This window comes from Urocitellus parryii, chromosome 8 (genome assembly GCF_045843805.1).
Source record: "Urocitellus parryii isolate mUroPar1 chromosome 8, mUroPar1.hap1, whole genome shotgun sequence".
NCBI lineage: Eukaryota > Metazoa > Chordata > Mammalia > Rodentia > Sciuridae > Urocitellus > Urocitellus parryii.
In genome coordinates this window covers 72,150,030-72,165,395 of record NC_135538.1, presented here as the reverse complement: position 1 = coordinate 72,165,395, position 15,366 = coordinate 72,150,030, and the positions used below count along the sequence as shown (strand labels likewise).

The 15,366-nt window shown below is 34.0% G+C and overlaps 2 protein-coding genes across 4 annotated transcripts in view; one reads left to right on the top strand and one right to left on the bottom strand.

Moving 5' to 3' along the window:
- Positions 1 to 9,834, top strand: part of Slc35a1 (solute carrier family 35 member A1) — a 31,001-nt gene extending 21,167 nt beyond the window's left edge. For both annotated transcript variants that reach the window (XM_026411304.2, XM_026411311.1), the window contains 5 exons: positions 18 to 170; positions 3,810 to 3,876; positions 5,812 to 5,988; positions 6,425 to 6,559; positions 8,967 to 9,834. In XM_026411304.2, coding sequence (XP_026267089.1) covers positions 18 to 170; positions 3,810 to 3,876; positions 5,812 to 5,988; positions 6,425 to 6,559; positions 8,967 to 9,094 — 660 coding nt within the window. In that variant the 3' untranslated portion in view covers positions 9,095 to 9,834. The remainder of the gene's footprint in view (positions 1 to 17; positions 171 to 3,809; positions 3,877 to 5,811; positions 5,989 to 6,424; positions 6,560 to 8,966) is intronic.
- Positions 9,835 to 11,150: 1,316 nt separating this feature from the next.
- The window catches only part of Rars2 (arginyl-tRNA synthetase 2, mitochondrial), a 61,026-nt gene continuing 56,810 nt past the window's right edge, over positions 11,151 to 15,366 (bottom strand). The window contains exons 17-20 of one of the 2 annotated variants that reach the window (XM_026411364.2): positions 14,820 to 14,915; positions 13,885 to 13,959; positions 12,125 to 12,188; positions 11,151 to 11,471 (exon numbers count right to left, since the gene is read on the bottom strand). In XM_026411364.2, the coding sequence (XP_026267149.1) occupies positions 11,385 to 11,471; positions 12,125 to 12,188; positions 13,885 to 13,959; positions 14,820 to 14,915 (322 nt within the window). In that variant the 3' untranslated portion in view covers positions 11,151 to 11,384. The remainder of the gene's footprint in view (positions 11,472 to 12,124; positions 12,189 to 13,884; positions 13,960 to 14,819; positions 14,916 to 15,366) is intronic. The other variant, XM_026411375.1, reaches the window with a different exon arrangement.

Genomic DNA, 15,366 nt, shown 5'->3' with positions numbered 1-15,366 from the left:
ATTGTTTTTGTTTCCAGGTGACCTACCAATTGAAGATTCCCTGCACTGCTTTATGTACTGTTTTAATGTTAAACCGGACACTCAGCAAATTACAATGGATTTCAGTTTTTATGCTGTGTGGCGGAGTCACCCTTGTACAGTGGAAACCAGCTCAAGCTACAAAAGTGGTGGTAAGAAATAAAATGCATACCATAACTAAAATAGAAAGCTTCCTATCTTATATACTCAGACATCAAATTGTATGATTAAATTTCTATGATTTTAAATAAACTTTGCCTAATTGATAGACTTTTACCCCCTTAGCATTATACTATTATAAAGGATAGTAATACTTATTGTCTTTTATTCTTAGAGAAAAGTATTAAAGTGCATTTTATATTCAGAAGGTACCTTAGACAATATCCCCTTTCTTTTATGGATGACAAAATATAATATTTTCAAAGAGGTGAAGTAACTTGTCTGAAGATAGTTAGTAGCTAATTTGTGATTACAACTGTGCCAACTTCCATATGGTGAATATATTAAGAACTTGTAGACTTTTTTAGACTATATATATTAAGGAAGACTTTGCCCATCTAGTTTGCATTCTTTCTCAACTCAGTCTCTCATATTTTGGCACATATTCTGTCAATGATAGGGATGACAGGGGATGAGTATTCTGTTCGCTGACAATAATAGGCAAAAAAAAAAAAAAAAAAAAAAGCCCTTTAAAAAGTTTTTAAGAGTGAATGTTAAGATACATACCTGATTTTTTTTTTTTAAAGAGTGAATAGGAAATGAGACATGGAAACCATGTGTATAGACAACTCGTTTAAGAGTTGTTGTTTTTTTTTTTAAGATGAGAGAGAGAGAGAGAGAATTTTTTAATATTTATTTTTTTTAGTTTTTGGCGGACACAACATCTTTGTATGTGGTATTGAGGATCGAACCCAGGCCGCACGCATGCCAGGCGATCGCGCTACCGCTTGAGCCACATCACCAGCCCTACATACCTGATTTTTAAGAAAACACTCTATGCCTCTATCATTAATAACTGATAACTCTTCCCCAAGAAGAAGTAGGAAGAGAAACTCAAGTGAATGATTTTCTAAAAGTAAGGGATTTCTCTCTACAACTGAATACCTTGCTTCAACTTTTAACAAATGGACTGTGGTTCTCTTAGACATAAGAGAAGGCAGCCAGGAATGTGAAGAGAACTTATAAAAGTAGCAAGTTTGTTCCTCTTTAAATTGGTAGAAAACTGTCCATTTTCAGAAAATGTGTTTTAGATTAGTATTTATTACCTTTAGATGATGTGGAAGCATGCTCATGTTCTTGGTGACATTTCAAAACATTTATCAGATATGCACTACACATTTAATTCAGTTATAAAACTGTAGAGGAATAATTTGAGAGCAAACCTTTAAATGTTAAATATTAACTTTGATACCTCACACCAATAGAAAAGGTGTTAGGTTCACCTCACATAGGTAATGTATATAAAAAAGGTGTTAGCTAAAGCAAGTTATAGGGCAGGTTACCCTACTTTGGGCCACTCTAGAACATTCTGTAATATTTTAAGCAAGAGAGAACAAAATATAAACCACAAAGTCAAACCCTCAGTGACCCAACTCCTCCAGCCACACCCTAACTGACTACAGCTACCACCCAGCTAAAGCATAACCTGATCATTTCACCTCTGAAAATTCTTGCATTGTCTCACACATGAGCTTTTGGGGACACCTCATATCTAACAGTAATAGGAAACCACACTGTTTTCCAATGATGACCATTAGACATAAGTTCAAGTCATCTAAGTCTGCTTTAACATTTGGCTAGTACTCTATACAACAATATTAGCTATGATCACTTAGTACTAGCATTATTCTATTTCTGAATTTCTTGGTAAAGAGACTTCTGAACTTACTTAGCAAGGTATTCTTATAATAGCAAATCAGAAGTCTTGGACATCACTTCTCTTTAATGTTTTAAGGTATTTTTTATAAGGCCCTATTTATTCTGATTTTTTAGTTTCTTGATACTGTTTTGAAATTCCTTATTATATATTCCTCTTGGTGATCTGCACCTCAGTTCTTTTGTTCCTATAATCAGAATTCAGTGAAGTTGCCCTCAAGGAGTCATGTTGCTTTTTTTGTTGTGTTTTCGGTGATACTGGGGATTGAACCCAGGGGCCTTCTATAACTGAGCTAGACTCCCTATCCCTTTTTATTTTTTGAGATAGAGTCTCAAGTTGCCATGGCTGGCCTCAAGTCTATGATCCTCCTGCCTCAGTCTCCCAAGTCACTGAGATTACAGGCGTGTGCCACCAACCCCAGCGGTCATGTTGATTTCTTTATGTGTTCTTTTTAACTCTTCATCAGTACCTCATTCTTCAGAAACTCATAATATGTCTCGAACCATCATCCCACTAGCCATGGAATTAACTGGAAGTTTATTAAATTCTGTTTATTCAAGAACAGTGTGCATGTCCTTTAACTTGTTGTGTCTGGCTATCACTCATGCTAGGATAAAAAGGTTGCTTTCTTCCAAAGTTTCTGTTATGTCTACCTCATCATCTATCAGTTCTTATCAGAATTTAAGTCCAGAGAAGCTGTTTTTATCACTGTTTTTCCTAACTGTAGAGACTAAATTGGCAGGAAAGCAAGTCAAGAAGTTATTAGACACTGATTTTTACTAGTCTGAACTTCTCAGCAGATTTAGTGATAATCTCACAGTAAGATTTTTTTCCTAGTATTTATGCCAGTCTTGTGATCTTACTAGGAAAGCATCTATGTTAATCAGTTTATAGTATAGCAGTGGCTCTTAAATTTTAGCATTTATCAGAAGCAACTGGAAGGTTATTTAAAACAGATTGCTGGGCCCATTCCCATAGCTTATGGTTCAGTAGGTCTGGGGTAGGGCCTGACAACTTTCATTTCTAATAAATTCCCAGGTGATGCTGCTGCTGCTGGTCCAGGGACCATACTTTGAGAACCACTGGTCTACAGTGTCTTCTGTTTCTCCTTTAATCATCATACAAACATTTTAGACCAAGCTTTCTCTCTCAGGTACTTACTATCCTTACATTAGGCTTATTTATTTTGAACAAGGTGTATTCTTCTTGTTACATTATAGCCAAGTGTCAGCCCTCTAATTTCAGCAACATTGAAACAGTATCTTTCAGGAGAGACAGATGAAAACTCCTGGAGATTAATTTAGGGAAGAAAGAGAAAATAAAGTTGAAACAGTAGATTGGGGCCCTATTTACATATATCTATTGGCACATGTCTCCCAGTGTATATTTGTCAGTTTTCCTATACGTGAAATTATTTAACAGCCAGACCTGTGTATCATCATCATATTTATTAATTCAATATACAGCACTGATTTTGGTACAGAAGTTATACTATATTTGATAAAGAGGGGAGTCTCAAAACCAGCACTTCATCCTCAAGCTGTTAGGGAATAAATAAGTTCTAGGATTGATGCTATAAAGTGTATGAATTAGGGTGGTGACAAATGAAAATTAAGGTTCAGGCTAACTATGCAAAATTCTATGCTAGTTATTGGTATTAGGAAACAGAAGATATTCATGTCATATTATGCATATCTTATGTCTGATTTTAGGGATACATTTTAACTTAAGTGTTCTGGTTAATTTCTGGAACGGTCTTTATGTTTTGTTTGGTCCTGTCTTATTCTATAGAATACCTGATATGAATATACTTTTTGGTAGAACTGTACCACTGATTTTTTAATTCATTTGTGTGGACTGTTGGATAAATTCTATTTGTTAGCGACTGAAAGTAACTTTTAAATTAATATTTCAGGTGGAACAGAATCCATTATTAGGGTTTGGTGCTATAGCAATTGCTGTATTGTGCTCAGGGTTTGCAGGTAAGTTATGGAAATATCATTTTACCTGTTGTTACATTTTTTTGAAGTCAAAACTTTTAAAAATGGACCTAATTTATCTTGCTTTGTCATAACAATTTTATTCTCATTAAAGCTTTATCATCTTATAGTTTTGTGTCAGCTGTTATTTCTAGTAAATGTGTGGCCTTGTTTGACTCAGTTCAGACCTCAGTTATTATTCAGACTTGCAGTTAGCTTTCTAAGAACATACTTTTTTCATCTTTGACTATCTCACTCTAGCCAACAATCCAGAAGTAAATGAAAACAGACTCCTGAAAAATGGAAGAAATTGGCCTTCAGAGAGCTCAAAATACATTTTCTAATTTTCCTGTATATGCTAGCTCCAGTAGGATGTTATTGTTGACCAGCTTGGTGTCTGTTTTGCCTATAGCCTCAAGTTGTCCTCTGCTTCAACAGACTAGGAGTTACAGAACAGAAAGAGGAGGTGGATGGAGTATAACTCAGAAAACATACAAAATCATAGTATCTAAAAAGGGAGAGAAGAGAACATAAAATCACTACCATCAAGAAAACAGAAAGTCTGGGGACATATGTGTAGGGACAACTCCAATGAATAAAGAAAAGATAATGAATGCTAAAGTGCAATGTGAGAAATGAAATGTGTTTTAGAAATATTTTCAACAGAAATAAAACTTGAACCTCTTTAAGAATATATTAGTTATACCTATTTTTTTTTTGTTATTTGTACCTATTTCAAGTGTTAGGACTTTTTATTTTTGACTAGGAAGACAGGTAGAATATGGAAATATACTACTTGAAATAGGTGTTTTAGAAGCAGACTATACTTAATTAACCAGTATCATGCTAAACTTTTTTTCTTAGGAGCCAACAAATCAGAAACAGAAATAGTCACCCTTCCCCAAATAATATACTTTTGATTTTTAGCAAACTTTTTGAACAATTAAATACTTTGTGTCCACCGCTGTATTTAAATCAGCGCATCAATACACAATTGAGAATATTCTTCTATGCTGGGAAGAATTATTATTTGAATAACTAACTTAATAATTAGAATATTATAATCAGAAAAACTAAGCACTGAATAATTAAGTAGTTTTTGCAGAAATAAAATCAAAAGTAGAAATAAGTATATCTATTTTGCAGTTTCCCCCCCATTCTTTGGCTCTTTCTAACATACTTTCATAAAAAAAAATCATTTTTCATTAAACGTTTTGGTTGATGATTACTTGAGAACCAGTTCCTAAGTCTAACATGGTATTTATATCTAAAAATCTTAAATTCCTTGTCAAACATGCATTCATTTAAATAAAAAACTTAATACTGGTGTGCGACTTCTAGTCTGGGGAATCATACTAACTTTGAGTATCTCAAAACAAAAAAATGATGGACCCACAACTTGGGGAAAAATGCACATATACACAAAGTTTATTATCTAGTTTATGGTCCTTCTGACATTATATGAACTTATATAGGAAGATGTCTTTACTCAGCAAGTCCTATTCAAATTTTATTTTGGATATGTCACTGGAAAAACTCTTAACTGGTGATTTTATGGTTATTTTGCAACAAGGGTGTGATTAAGATAATTTAATAGTATAGTTTTTTTGGCTGACCAATGCGAGTCTTTTAGTGGCATTAATAAGCTTTTGTGATCTATCTTACTGCTACAATAAAGGCAGAAACTGTTCTTAACAATAATTTAATAGTCTCCTGTCAAATATAGCTTTTAAAGTTACTCTTAGTTATTAAACCTCATGTTTGGTGTAAAAGTGCACATTTGTAATATTCAGTATATCGTGTCATAACCTACATAATAAATGTTTGTGCCTCAAATCATATACTTTATATATCTCTGGGGTATGTTCTAAATGAGATGTTTTAAATTAATTCATAATAATATCTTTAATATATTCTTGTCTAATTTTCTTATTTCAGGAGTGTATTTTGAAAAAGTCTTAAAGAGTTCTGACACTTCCCTTTGGGTGAGAAACATTCAAATGTATCTGTCAGGAATTGTTGTGACATTAGTTGGCGCCTACTTGTCAGATGGAGCTGAAATTAAAGAAAAAGGATTTTTCTATGGTTACACATATTATGTCTGGTTTGTTATCTGTAAGTATCCAGGAATTAAAGGTTATGAGTAGATCCTTTTTACTTTTTTTTTTTTAAGGTTAGATATCTGCTTTAAACCTTTATAGCATTTGACATTATTCTTTTGATACTGTGAATATCAGTTCAAAAATATAATTTTGGTTTTATTGACTTTCTTTTGTGGCACTCTACCCCAAAACAATTTTCTTTCATAATCAAAGGTGTCAAATGTGATAGCAATAAATGTTTACAATTTAGTAATAGATTATTAAGCATCCAAGAAACATTTATGAAGGAACTACTATACTTTTAGTACAAACTCTCAGTTGACTGCTTCTAAGGAAAATAGTATTTTTTCTAGGTAAATTAGTGTAGCATCTCTGAATGAAATTAGCTCATCATTATGAAATGTTTTATTTATTTGAGTGTTAAGATTTTTCTCTTTCTCTATCTCAAGTTCTTGCAAGTGTTGGAGGTCTCTATACTTCTGTTGTGGTCAAGTACACAGACAACATTATGAAAGGCTTTTCTGCAGCAGCAGCCATTGTCCTTTCTACCATTGCTTCAGTGATGCTGTTTGGATTACAGATAAGTATGTCTTAGTTTATATTAGTTGTTAAAATGGAAGAACCTTTCACCTACTGATTCACTCATCTCATTAAAAATGGCAGTTGGCTGTGCTGTTTGTAGAAATTCCTAGTTTTCTTACTACAAATCACAATTATGTGGAATGTAAGGAGGCAATAGTTAGGCTTTTTAAATGGTCCTAGAGCTGAAGCTGAGGGATGCTGGGTTTTATGGGGACTGCTTAGTTATTAAAAAGAGCTTTTTTTTTTTTTTTTTTTTTTTTTTTTGCAATCATGGCTTCTCTGTTTCAGAGATGTTAGATACATGATGATCTGAATGATCAGGGTGAACAGTAGGCCCTCCCTATCTGTGGGTTCTGCATCCATGAATTCAATCAGCCATTAGAAAAAATTTGGGGGAAAAATGCATCTGTACAGACTTTTTCTTGTCATTATCCTCTGAACTATATCTAGTAGAGCAGCTATTTATATAACCACTTACATTGCATTAGGTATGGTAAGTAACCTATAAATTAAGTATACAGAAGGATGTCTGTAGGTTGCATGCAAATATGCCACTTAATATATGGGACTAGAACATGTACAAATTTTGATATTCCTCTTACAATAGGAATAGGTAAACAGTAATTTTGCAGAAAACCATTTTATAGTATGATTCAATGCCCCATAGATTCTTGGGGACAACTAATATGAATGGTACTCAAGAAAATGATACTTGGATTAAATTAGTTAGGATTATTTTGAAGAAAACAGAAAACATTTTCATCTCCTTCTTTAGCTTATATTTTCCTGTTTTGGACTTGGTTAGGTGTGAATTGGTTTTGAAAATAATCCAAGTCTAGATTTTTATTTTCTGTTTTATAAAGATTTATTTTTTTCATTTAAACATTTTTGTTCTCATGTAATTAATATAAGTTAAATATTATAGCTAGCTTTCTGACACCACTGCTATGTTAGTCCTTCTAATATAAGTTTCCTGCCATTCAGTTGGCTTCTGAACTACTTAAGCAGTAAATATTTTTAGGGTGCTTTATGCTATATAATCATTTTCACTATTGACCAGTTCTATATTATAAAACTAACACACAAGGAAAATCTATCAAATGTCTGTTAAGTATAGGCCTGGCCTGTATTTACATTTAATTTTAGAATTTATTCCTTTTACAAATGCAGGTAGATAAACAGTAATGCTGCAGAAAACCATTTAATAGTATGATTCAAATCTAGCTTGTACCATTTATTAGTTGTATAACCTTGGAGAAGTTACATAACCTATGTTTGTTTCGTCATCTGTAAAATGGGAATAACATCACTATCTCCTGGGGTTGTTTTGCAGGGAATCTGCCTGATTCATAGTAAGTAACCTGTATAAAGCTAACCACTTAAAACTTCAGTGTTAGATATCTCCAGACATTCCATAGATGTTTTTCTTACCTGATTTGGGTGATTTTTTTGTTTGTTAGGTGAACTTTTAATTGTAGTTCTGATTTGTTCTTATGTCCTTGCTCCTGAAGAAAATCTGGTAATAGTGTAAAATGCTTTCAGTTAACTATTTAGATGTAAGATTAAAAACTGCCCCTCTTTTTTGAAAGCAAAGCTGGTCTTTTCTCTTTAGGGGTGAATTAAAATCATAGCTTGATGTCATTTCTCTGCATGCCATTTTTTAAAAAGCTATTAAGACGCTGCCATTGTATACTCGATATAGAATATGGTTCTATTTTTAATGGAATTTCATCATAAGCATTTATTTATATAATGCTTACATGCCAAGTTTTGACAAGTGGTAATTCCGTTTTTTGTATTCTGATTTTCAGAATAAAGATTTAAAAAGTATTGCAGGACATGTAATTTTATACACTAAATCACCACTTTATCTCTTCCCATTCAGAAATTTTCAGTGGTTTGAATAATTGGTCACCTAACTCTGAATTTTGTTCAAGTGTATTTTACTCTAAACTTTTCCATATTTCTGATATCATGGAAAAGCCACATCACACTGTATTTTTTAAGAATATTTTTAAATTGTCAATGGACCTTTATTTTATTTATTTATATGCAGTGCTGAGAATCAAACCCAGTGCCCCACACATGCTAGGCAAGCGCTCTACAACTGAGCCACAACTTCAGCCCCACACACTGCTTTTATTTTTTTGCATTCAATGTATTTATATTTTATATTCAAATTATAGAAGCTATTCTTTCTCAGTGATCAGTGAATGTCACCCCTTTTTCCTTTGTGCTAGAATGGACAAACTTTCTAAATATTACCATCATAAAAACAGAATCTTTAGCTTTATTTCTTATGATAGTATAAATACTTAATTTAAAATTTTCAGAAATTTATTGTTATAGAGCTTTAAAAGCACAAACACAAATTAAACTTTTCTTTTTCTTTTTTTGCCTCCTTCTCAGCACTTACCTTTGCTCTAGGTACTCTTCTTGTATGTGTTTCCATATATCTCTATGGATTACCTAGACAAGACACTACATCCATCCAACAGGGTGAAACAGCTTCAAAAGAGAGAATCATTGGAGTGTGATTTGAGCCTCAGGAGAGATTTCTACTATCACTAAACTATTTGCATTAAACTAGAGCCTTAAGTCAATCTTGGAAGGTAGATTAAACTGAGAACCAATTAACGGTATGACATAAGAATCAAGAAGAAAGCTATATGAATGAACTGTTAATACAGAGATTTAACGTGAGCCTGTTTGGGTTCAAGCTGTACTGTTTAGAATGAAGGAATTTTATTACTGTATATATAAATAATGTATATTAAAAGTATGGAGATGATATGGTATTAAAATCATGTGAAGCTACAATATTCAAGTAACAAGGTGTGGGACAATGTTCAAGGGTTAAAGTGCCAAAGCCATTTCTGTACTAACTGTTCTCTTGTTCAGGTACCAGGGGAGAAGGATGGCCCTTCCTTGTTCTCCAGTTCACATACAATATTGTGTCCCAGCAGCAGTAAAGACCTAGCTCTTTAAAGAGTCAGAAACGAGACAAGCTGGTTCAGAAACAAACTTGAATGTGTAATGGAATCTATTTCATAACTCAGACGATGATTCTGGGTGGTGACTGAGTACTTAGTGCTGTATTTGTGCCATTCATTGTCTGGTTCATATTTCTTTCCTCTTAGAAGGTATACTTTTTTTCAAAAACATTTCTAATGTCACTTTTATACTTTTTTTTATAAAGTATGGTTAAATGTTGGGCTCTCAATAATTTGTTAAATTTCAGTGTTTTTAAAAAAGTTTCTATAATGTTAATTGGGAAATTCAGCAATAAACTTATTTATATGAATTCTGTTTAATCACTTTTTTTGTAATGTAGATATGACCATTAAGAATGCAAAAACATAGAAAACCAAACCAATTTCTTTCAGCATGTAGAATCATATCAAGGTTCTTTGTTCGCAAATAATATCTATAAACGTGGTTTAAGTGAAACAAAACCAAATAAATCTAAATAATAGCAATCAGAGTTATAGGGTTCTTGGTTGTAGAAATTAATGAGTCTTTTTTCAGGGACCTGCTTTTGTGAAGACTTTGCTCTAACCATTACTGTCCATGTGTCATATCACTTAAGATTCAAATTGATCTGGGAAGGAGAAAATGTCTCAGAAGTGTAGAGGGATGATACTGCATGCACATATAAAACATGTTCCTATTGTACATTTTTTTAATTGATTTTTAAAAAATAAACGACAGTGGAATGCATTGCAATTCTTATTACACATAGACAGCACAATTTTTCATATCTCTGGTTGTACCTATTATACATTTTTATTCTGTGGATGTTTGTGCTAAGGGAATTTTAAGCAGAAAGTAGTATGGAAGCTAACTCACTTAAAATTGAGACTGTAGGGATGAGTCTTCTAGATGAAGGTAAACCATACTTGCCAATATAAAACAATGGTTATTCCAACCGGAGAAACTTTGACTCATATTGTTTTTCTTCATAAAAAGAGATGAAAATTTTCATATTCAGAAAACTTCTACTAGCAACACTTAGAATGACTTACAAAAGATGTGAATGAAAATGCTGGCAGAGGATGGCCATGCTGATCAAACAAATCACATCCTACTCATCTAAATCAAGCTCATGTTATTGCATCAAGTCACACAAAATCTACATAACAAATATGTAGATACAGAAAGTTTTTTTTTTTAATTCCTCATCAAATACAGTTTAACTATTGGACTGCATTTTGTGAATGTCTGTACAATTAATTTTCTTGCTATTCAAATATATTCAGCCTGAAGTTAACATAGGAAGCTGCCAGTATGTATCAACTAAAAGGTAAGTGTGAGGTAGGTTCTCTCTGGGAGTTGTCAGCTATACTGCCAAAAAGATGCTTAATTTTTTTTTAATCTTATTTTTCAGAACTAGCCATGACTACCAACGGCTTGGGAGGCTGAGGCAAGAGGATTACGAGTTCAAAGTCAGCCTCAGCAAGAGTGAGGTGCTCTTGCTGTCTCTAAATAAAATATAAAATATGGCTGGGGATGTGGCTTAGTGGTCGAGGGCCCCTGAGTTCAATCCTTGATTCCCCCCTGCCTGCCCAAAATTAATTTCTGGAAGAATGACACTATAAGAAACGTCAAGTCATAGTTTAAATTCTTTATCCCCATTAGACCACGATATTTTGAGTTTAAAATGACACAACTTAGTTTTACAAATTCTAAGTACCTACTGACCATGAGGGAACTCACATTACTTTGTTAAGGATAAGGATTAAATAAGTTGGTAAGTCATACGTATTTCATCTAAAAACAAATAACTGAAATTCACTTAGCATTTTAAAACACCATTTTAATTACAAATTACATTCTACATACAGGAATTATTCCAAGAAGTTTCATTCCATTGGCCAAGACAGAACGGACAGCTTTGAAAAGATGAAGTCTGGCCTACAAAATAAACCAAAGAATGATTAGATGTTCAATAACATGCTACCTGTAAGTAAATAAATAAGAATGGTTTTAGAAGAGAAATAATTTTGGGGGGAGTAGAGATACTGGGGATTGAACTCAGAGGCATTCAACCACTGAACCACATCCCTAGCCCTAACTTTTTTGAATTTTATATAGAAACAGGGTCCCACTGAGTAGCTTAGTGCCTTGCTTTTGCTAAGGCTGGCTTTCAATTCTTGATCCTCCTGCCTCAGCCTCCAGAGCTGCTGGGATTACAGACATGTGCCACTGCACCAGCAAGTTTTAGAAGCAATTCTAACTTCTAATTTAAAGTAGGAATAATATTTCAAGTGCCCTAGAGTTTAGGTAAGGGAACAAATTCTTGAATCCCTTACAGCAAGACTAGTACAGAAGGCATTTATGGAGTGAGAATGGTTGAACTTTTTAACTCTATACCGGAGTAGGAAAATGTGTTTCTTAGTTTATGAACATTCGTTGTTAGACTCCAATTCTTAATTATTACCTGAATCAGAAAATACATTTCTATAATGTAATAATAAAATGTTATTTGATAAAATTCTACTAATATTTTGGAATCTTGGTCTGAGGCTGCTAAGGATTCCAGAGGAAAGACGCTCATTATAACCTACCCCAGCCACATCAGGAGGACTGTCTTTTATTTGGAGTGTTTTGTGTGCCACAGCTGCAAGATGACTAAAACAGAAAGAGAGAAATCATCATTGGAACAAGAAGAAATTTCCTGTTATCAAGTTCATGTTATATCTAATTCTTTTCCCTCAAATTGGAATAAGTCAAAATTTAGAAGCACTAAAGGAGGTATCCAAAGTTGTAAAGCTGAGACTGAAGTTCACTGCTTTTCTAAAACAAACTAAAACACAACTCAAGTTTTAAATTTTGGTCTTGGTTCTATTACCAAGTTCTTGATATTATAATTTCATTGCTAGTTTCTCCATTTATTTATTTTGTGTGTGTGGGGGGGGGCTGGGGATTGAACCCAGAGCCTTGTGCATGTGAGGCAAGTACTTTACCAACTGAGCTACGTCCCCAGCCCTCATTGCTAGTTTTACAAATATAGGTTATTCCTTTCTAACAACTTTTTACTTACTTGGACAATCTTTAAAATTAAAAAGTATAATATGCCACGGCGTTTTCCCTGTGTAGAGTGAGGAGGTGGGCTAGAGACTAGTTATCAATCCATTCTACACACACAAGCTACTCTTCTTTAAAACACCTTTTCTATTCAGGTATGGCAGCAAGTAGAACAATGTCCCAGAGAAATGATGCTTAGGATATTCATTTAATGACTGACATTTCCTAAGATTTTCTGGCTTTATTTCCTCTGTATATTAAGGAAAAAAAAAATTTAGTCAAGAAAATAGTCCTAAGGCTGGGTTTGGAGCTCAGCAATAGAGCACTTACCTAGCATATGTGAGGCACTGGGTTTGATCCTCAGAATCACATTAAAATAAATAATTGTGTCTAGTGTCTATCTATAACTGAAAAAAAAATAGTTCAACTAAGTATCCAATTTAGTAGATATTGAGTAAAAGCAAAATTTCCTTTCTTAAATAGCTTATGGGAGGGGCTGTGGCAGTGGCTCAGTGGTAAAGTGCTTGCCTAGCATGTGTGAGGCACTGGGTTTGATCCTTAGCACCACATACAAATAAATAAATGTATCATGTCCATCTACATCTAAAAAAAAATTAAAAAATTGCTTATAGGAAGTTAATACTGTTGCTATGTAAAAGTAGAATCAACTTCTATTCAAAGGTTTTAAAATAACCACAAAATTTCTATCGGAGTTTCACTGATTTGCCTCCCAATTCAATCTCTACCCTCTCTCTAGCTGACTTGATGTTTCTGTGCCTCTGCTTAAAATACTTTTATGGACCCACTGCCCTGAAAATCTAAATAGCAAAAAGTACATGGCAAAGAGGCGTGTACAGACATCATCTGTCATCCCTTCCAGGAATATCCTTGTAGTTCTTGCTCAACTCTGCTTTTTCCTTCTTCCTAGATACATGCTTCTCCTGATTAATATCTACTGCTTTCCCCTGAGAAGTCCCTTCTGATCCTCCAGGTCTGAGCTAAAATTGTCTTTTATGTTCACTCTATCACAACAAATATGCACTGTGCCGTAACTACCCAGATCATCGTGGGTAGTTGTCCCTATTCATTTGACTATAGTGACTATACTTTATGTCACTGATGAACAAATGAAACTGAATTGCTAATTGGCAAAAATTCCTGTAACTTGCAGCAAAACCATCAATTTTTTAGGGCAAGGGATCTGTCTATTTATAGGAAATCTTTAGATGAAAGAAATGTTCATTGTTGGATCAGGTCTCAAATGTCATTAATGCCTGAAAATAGGAAAATTATCAAATACCTTAGAGTTAGAAGGTAACTAACAATGTGCCTGGGTTGAAGGTCCTGAGATGATTTAAAAAGCACCTCGTCGAACCTAAAAGAAAGATGATAGGGAGGGCTGGCAGAGACAGACTATGCACACATTACTCTAAGTTGTTAAGAGACCTTGGATGAAAAGACTTACTTGATATCATTAAGTGTAGAGGGCATATGGAAAAAGACTTGTGCACATCTGAAGGTAAATGCATATTTTTCTTACAAATTCCTGATGCAGGGACTTTGTAAATCATCTTGCTACCCCTTAGGCCTAGTCCAGAGCAGACATATCATGGCTGTTAAAATGAATGTACAAAGCCTCCAGCCAACTTGAGGAACATAATCTACAAAATCTACCTTCAAGGCTAAGAAAATCAGGTTGTTTTATTTTCCTTCACAAATTAGCTGCCCATGAGTAAATTTTACTGTTTGGCAATCAAATAAAACTGCCTTATTTTCAGCTACCCACATTCTTCTTGGGACTGATCTATGTTAACAAGTCTAACAGGTATGGCCTCCTGCCCAGTGTGGGGGCATCAGACAGGCAGATTTATTTGAGACTGTGAGCTGAAGCCAGCAAGCAAGTGAAGGATGTATGGCCTTTTAGAAGCTGCACAAAGGGAGGATTTTTCCTTATCAGGGTGAGAAGGTGCTCTTTTCTAAAACCATAAGTTTATGCTTTTATCAGGCTTTACTTGCCCAAACAATGGGCTAGTAGATGCCAGGCATTTCTGCTAATTCAGAGGTGATAGCCTTTTTTTAAGACTCAAAGACTGATCTTGAGTAATGCCCTTCATCTTCTCTCAAAAGGCAGAAAAAACACTTTTGGGGCATACTTTTTAGTGGTCAGCAAAAATACCAACCAACAGTTAATTCAATTAGCAGAAGCAGACTTGGTAATACCAAAAAAAATCATACCTGAGAAGATGCTGGAGAATTGAAACAGACTGTGGCTCTTGTAAGCAAGCAGTGTTGAGGTCATTCAGATAACCAGATCCAAAAGTCTCTTCCAAACTATTATAAGTTAAAAACATCATAGACTTCATCTAAGGACACACACATAACTGTAGGTGATGAACATTACCTCAAATATACCATCTTGATCTCCTTAACATAGACCTAAACTTCAGTGCTAACATATTTAAGACCTGAATCCTCCATTTTCTCAATTGAGAAATTAAAATTGAATCTCAATTTGAATCCTCAAATTCTCGATTTGTTTCTATATCTGTAAAATGTAGGCAATAATACATTCTTTGGCAGCATGATTTTGAACTAATTAAGGTTAATATACATAAAGGCATTTCTTGTAGGTGCTTAATAAATATTTAAAAACAACAGGAGGTTTGTTGTGCTTTAACTGGTTTTGAATAGGAGATGCTAGAAAAACCCAACAAACAGGGCCTGCTATTGGTCTTGGAACTACAACACCCAGGTCCCAACCTAGGGGAGGGCAGTGGTTTCC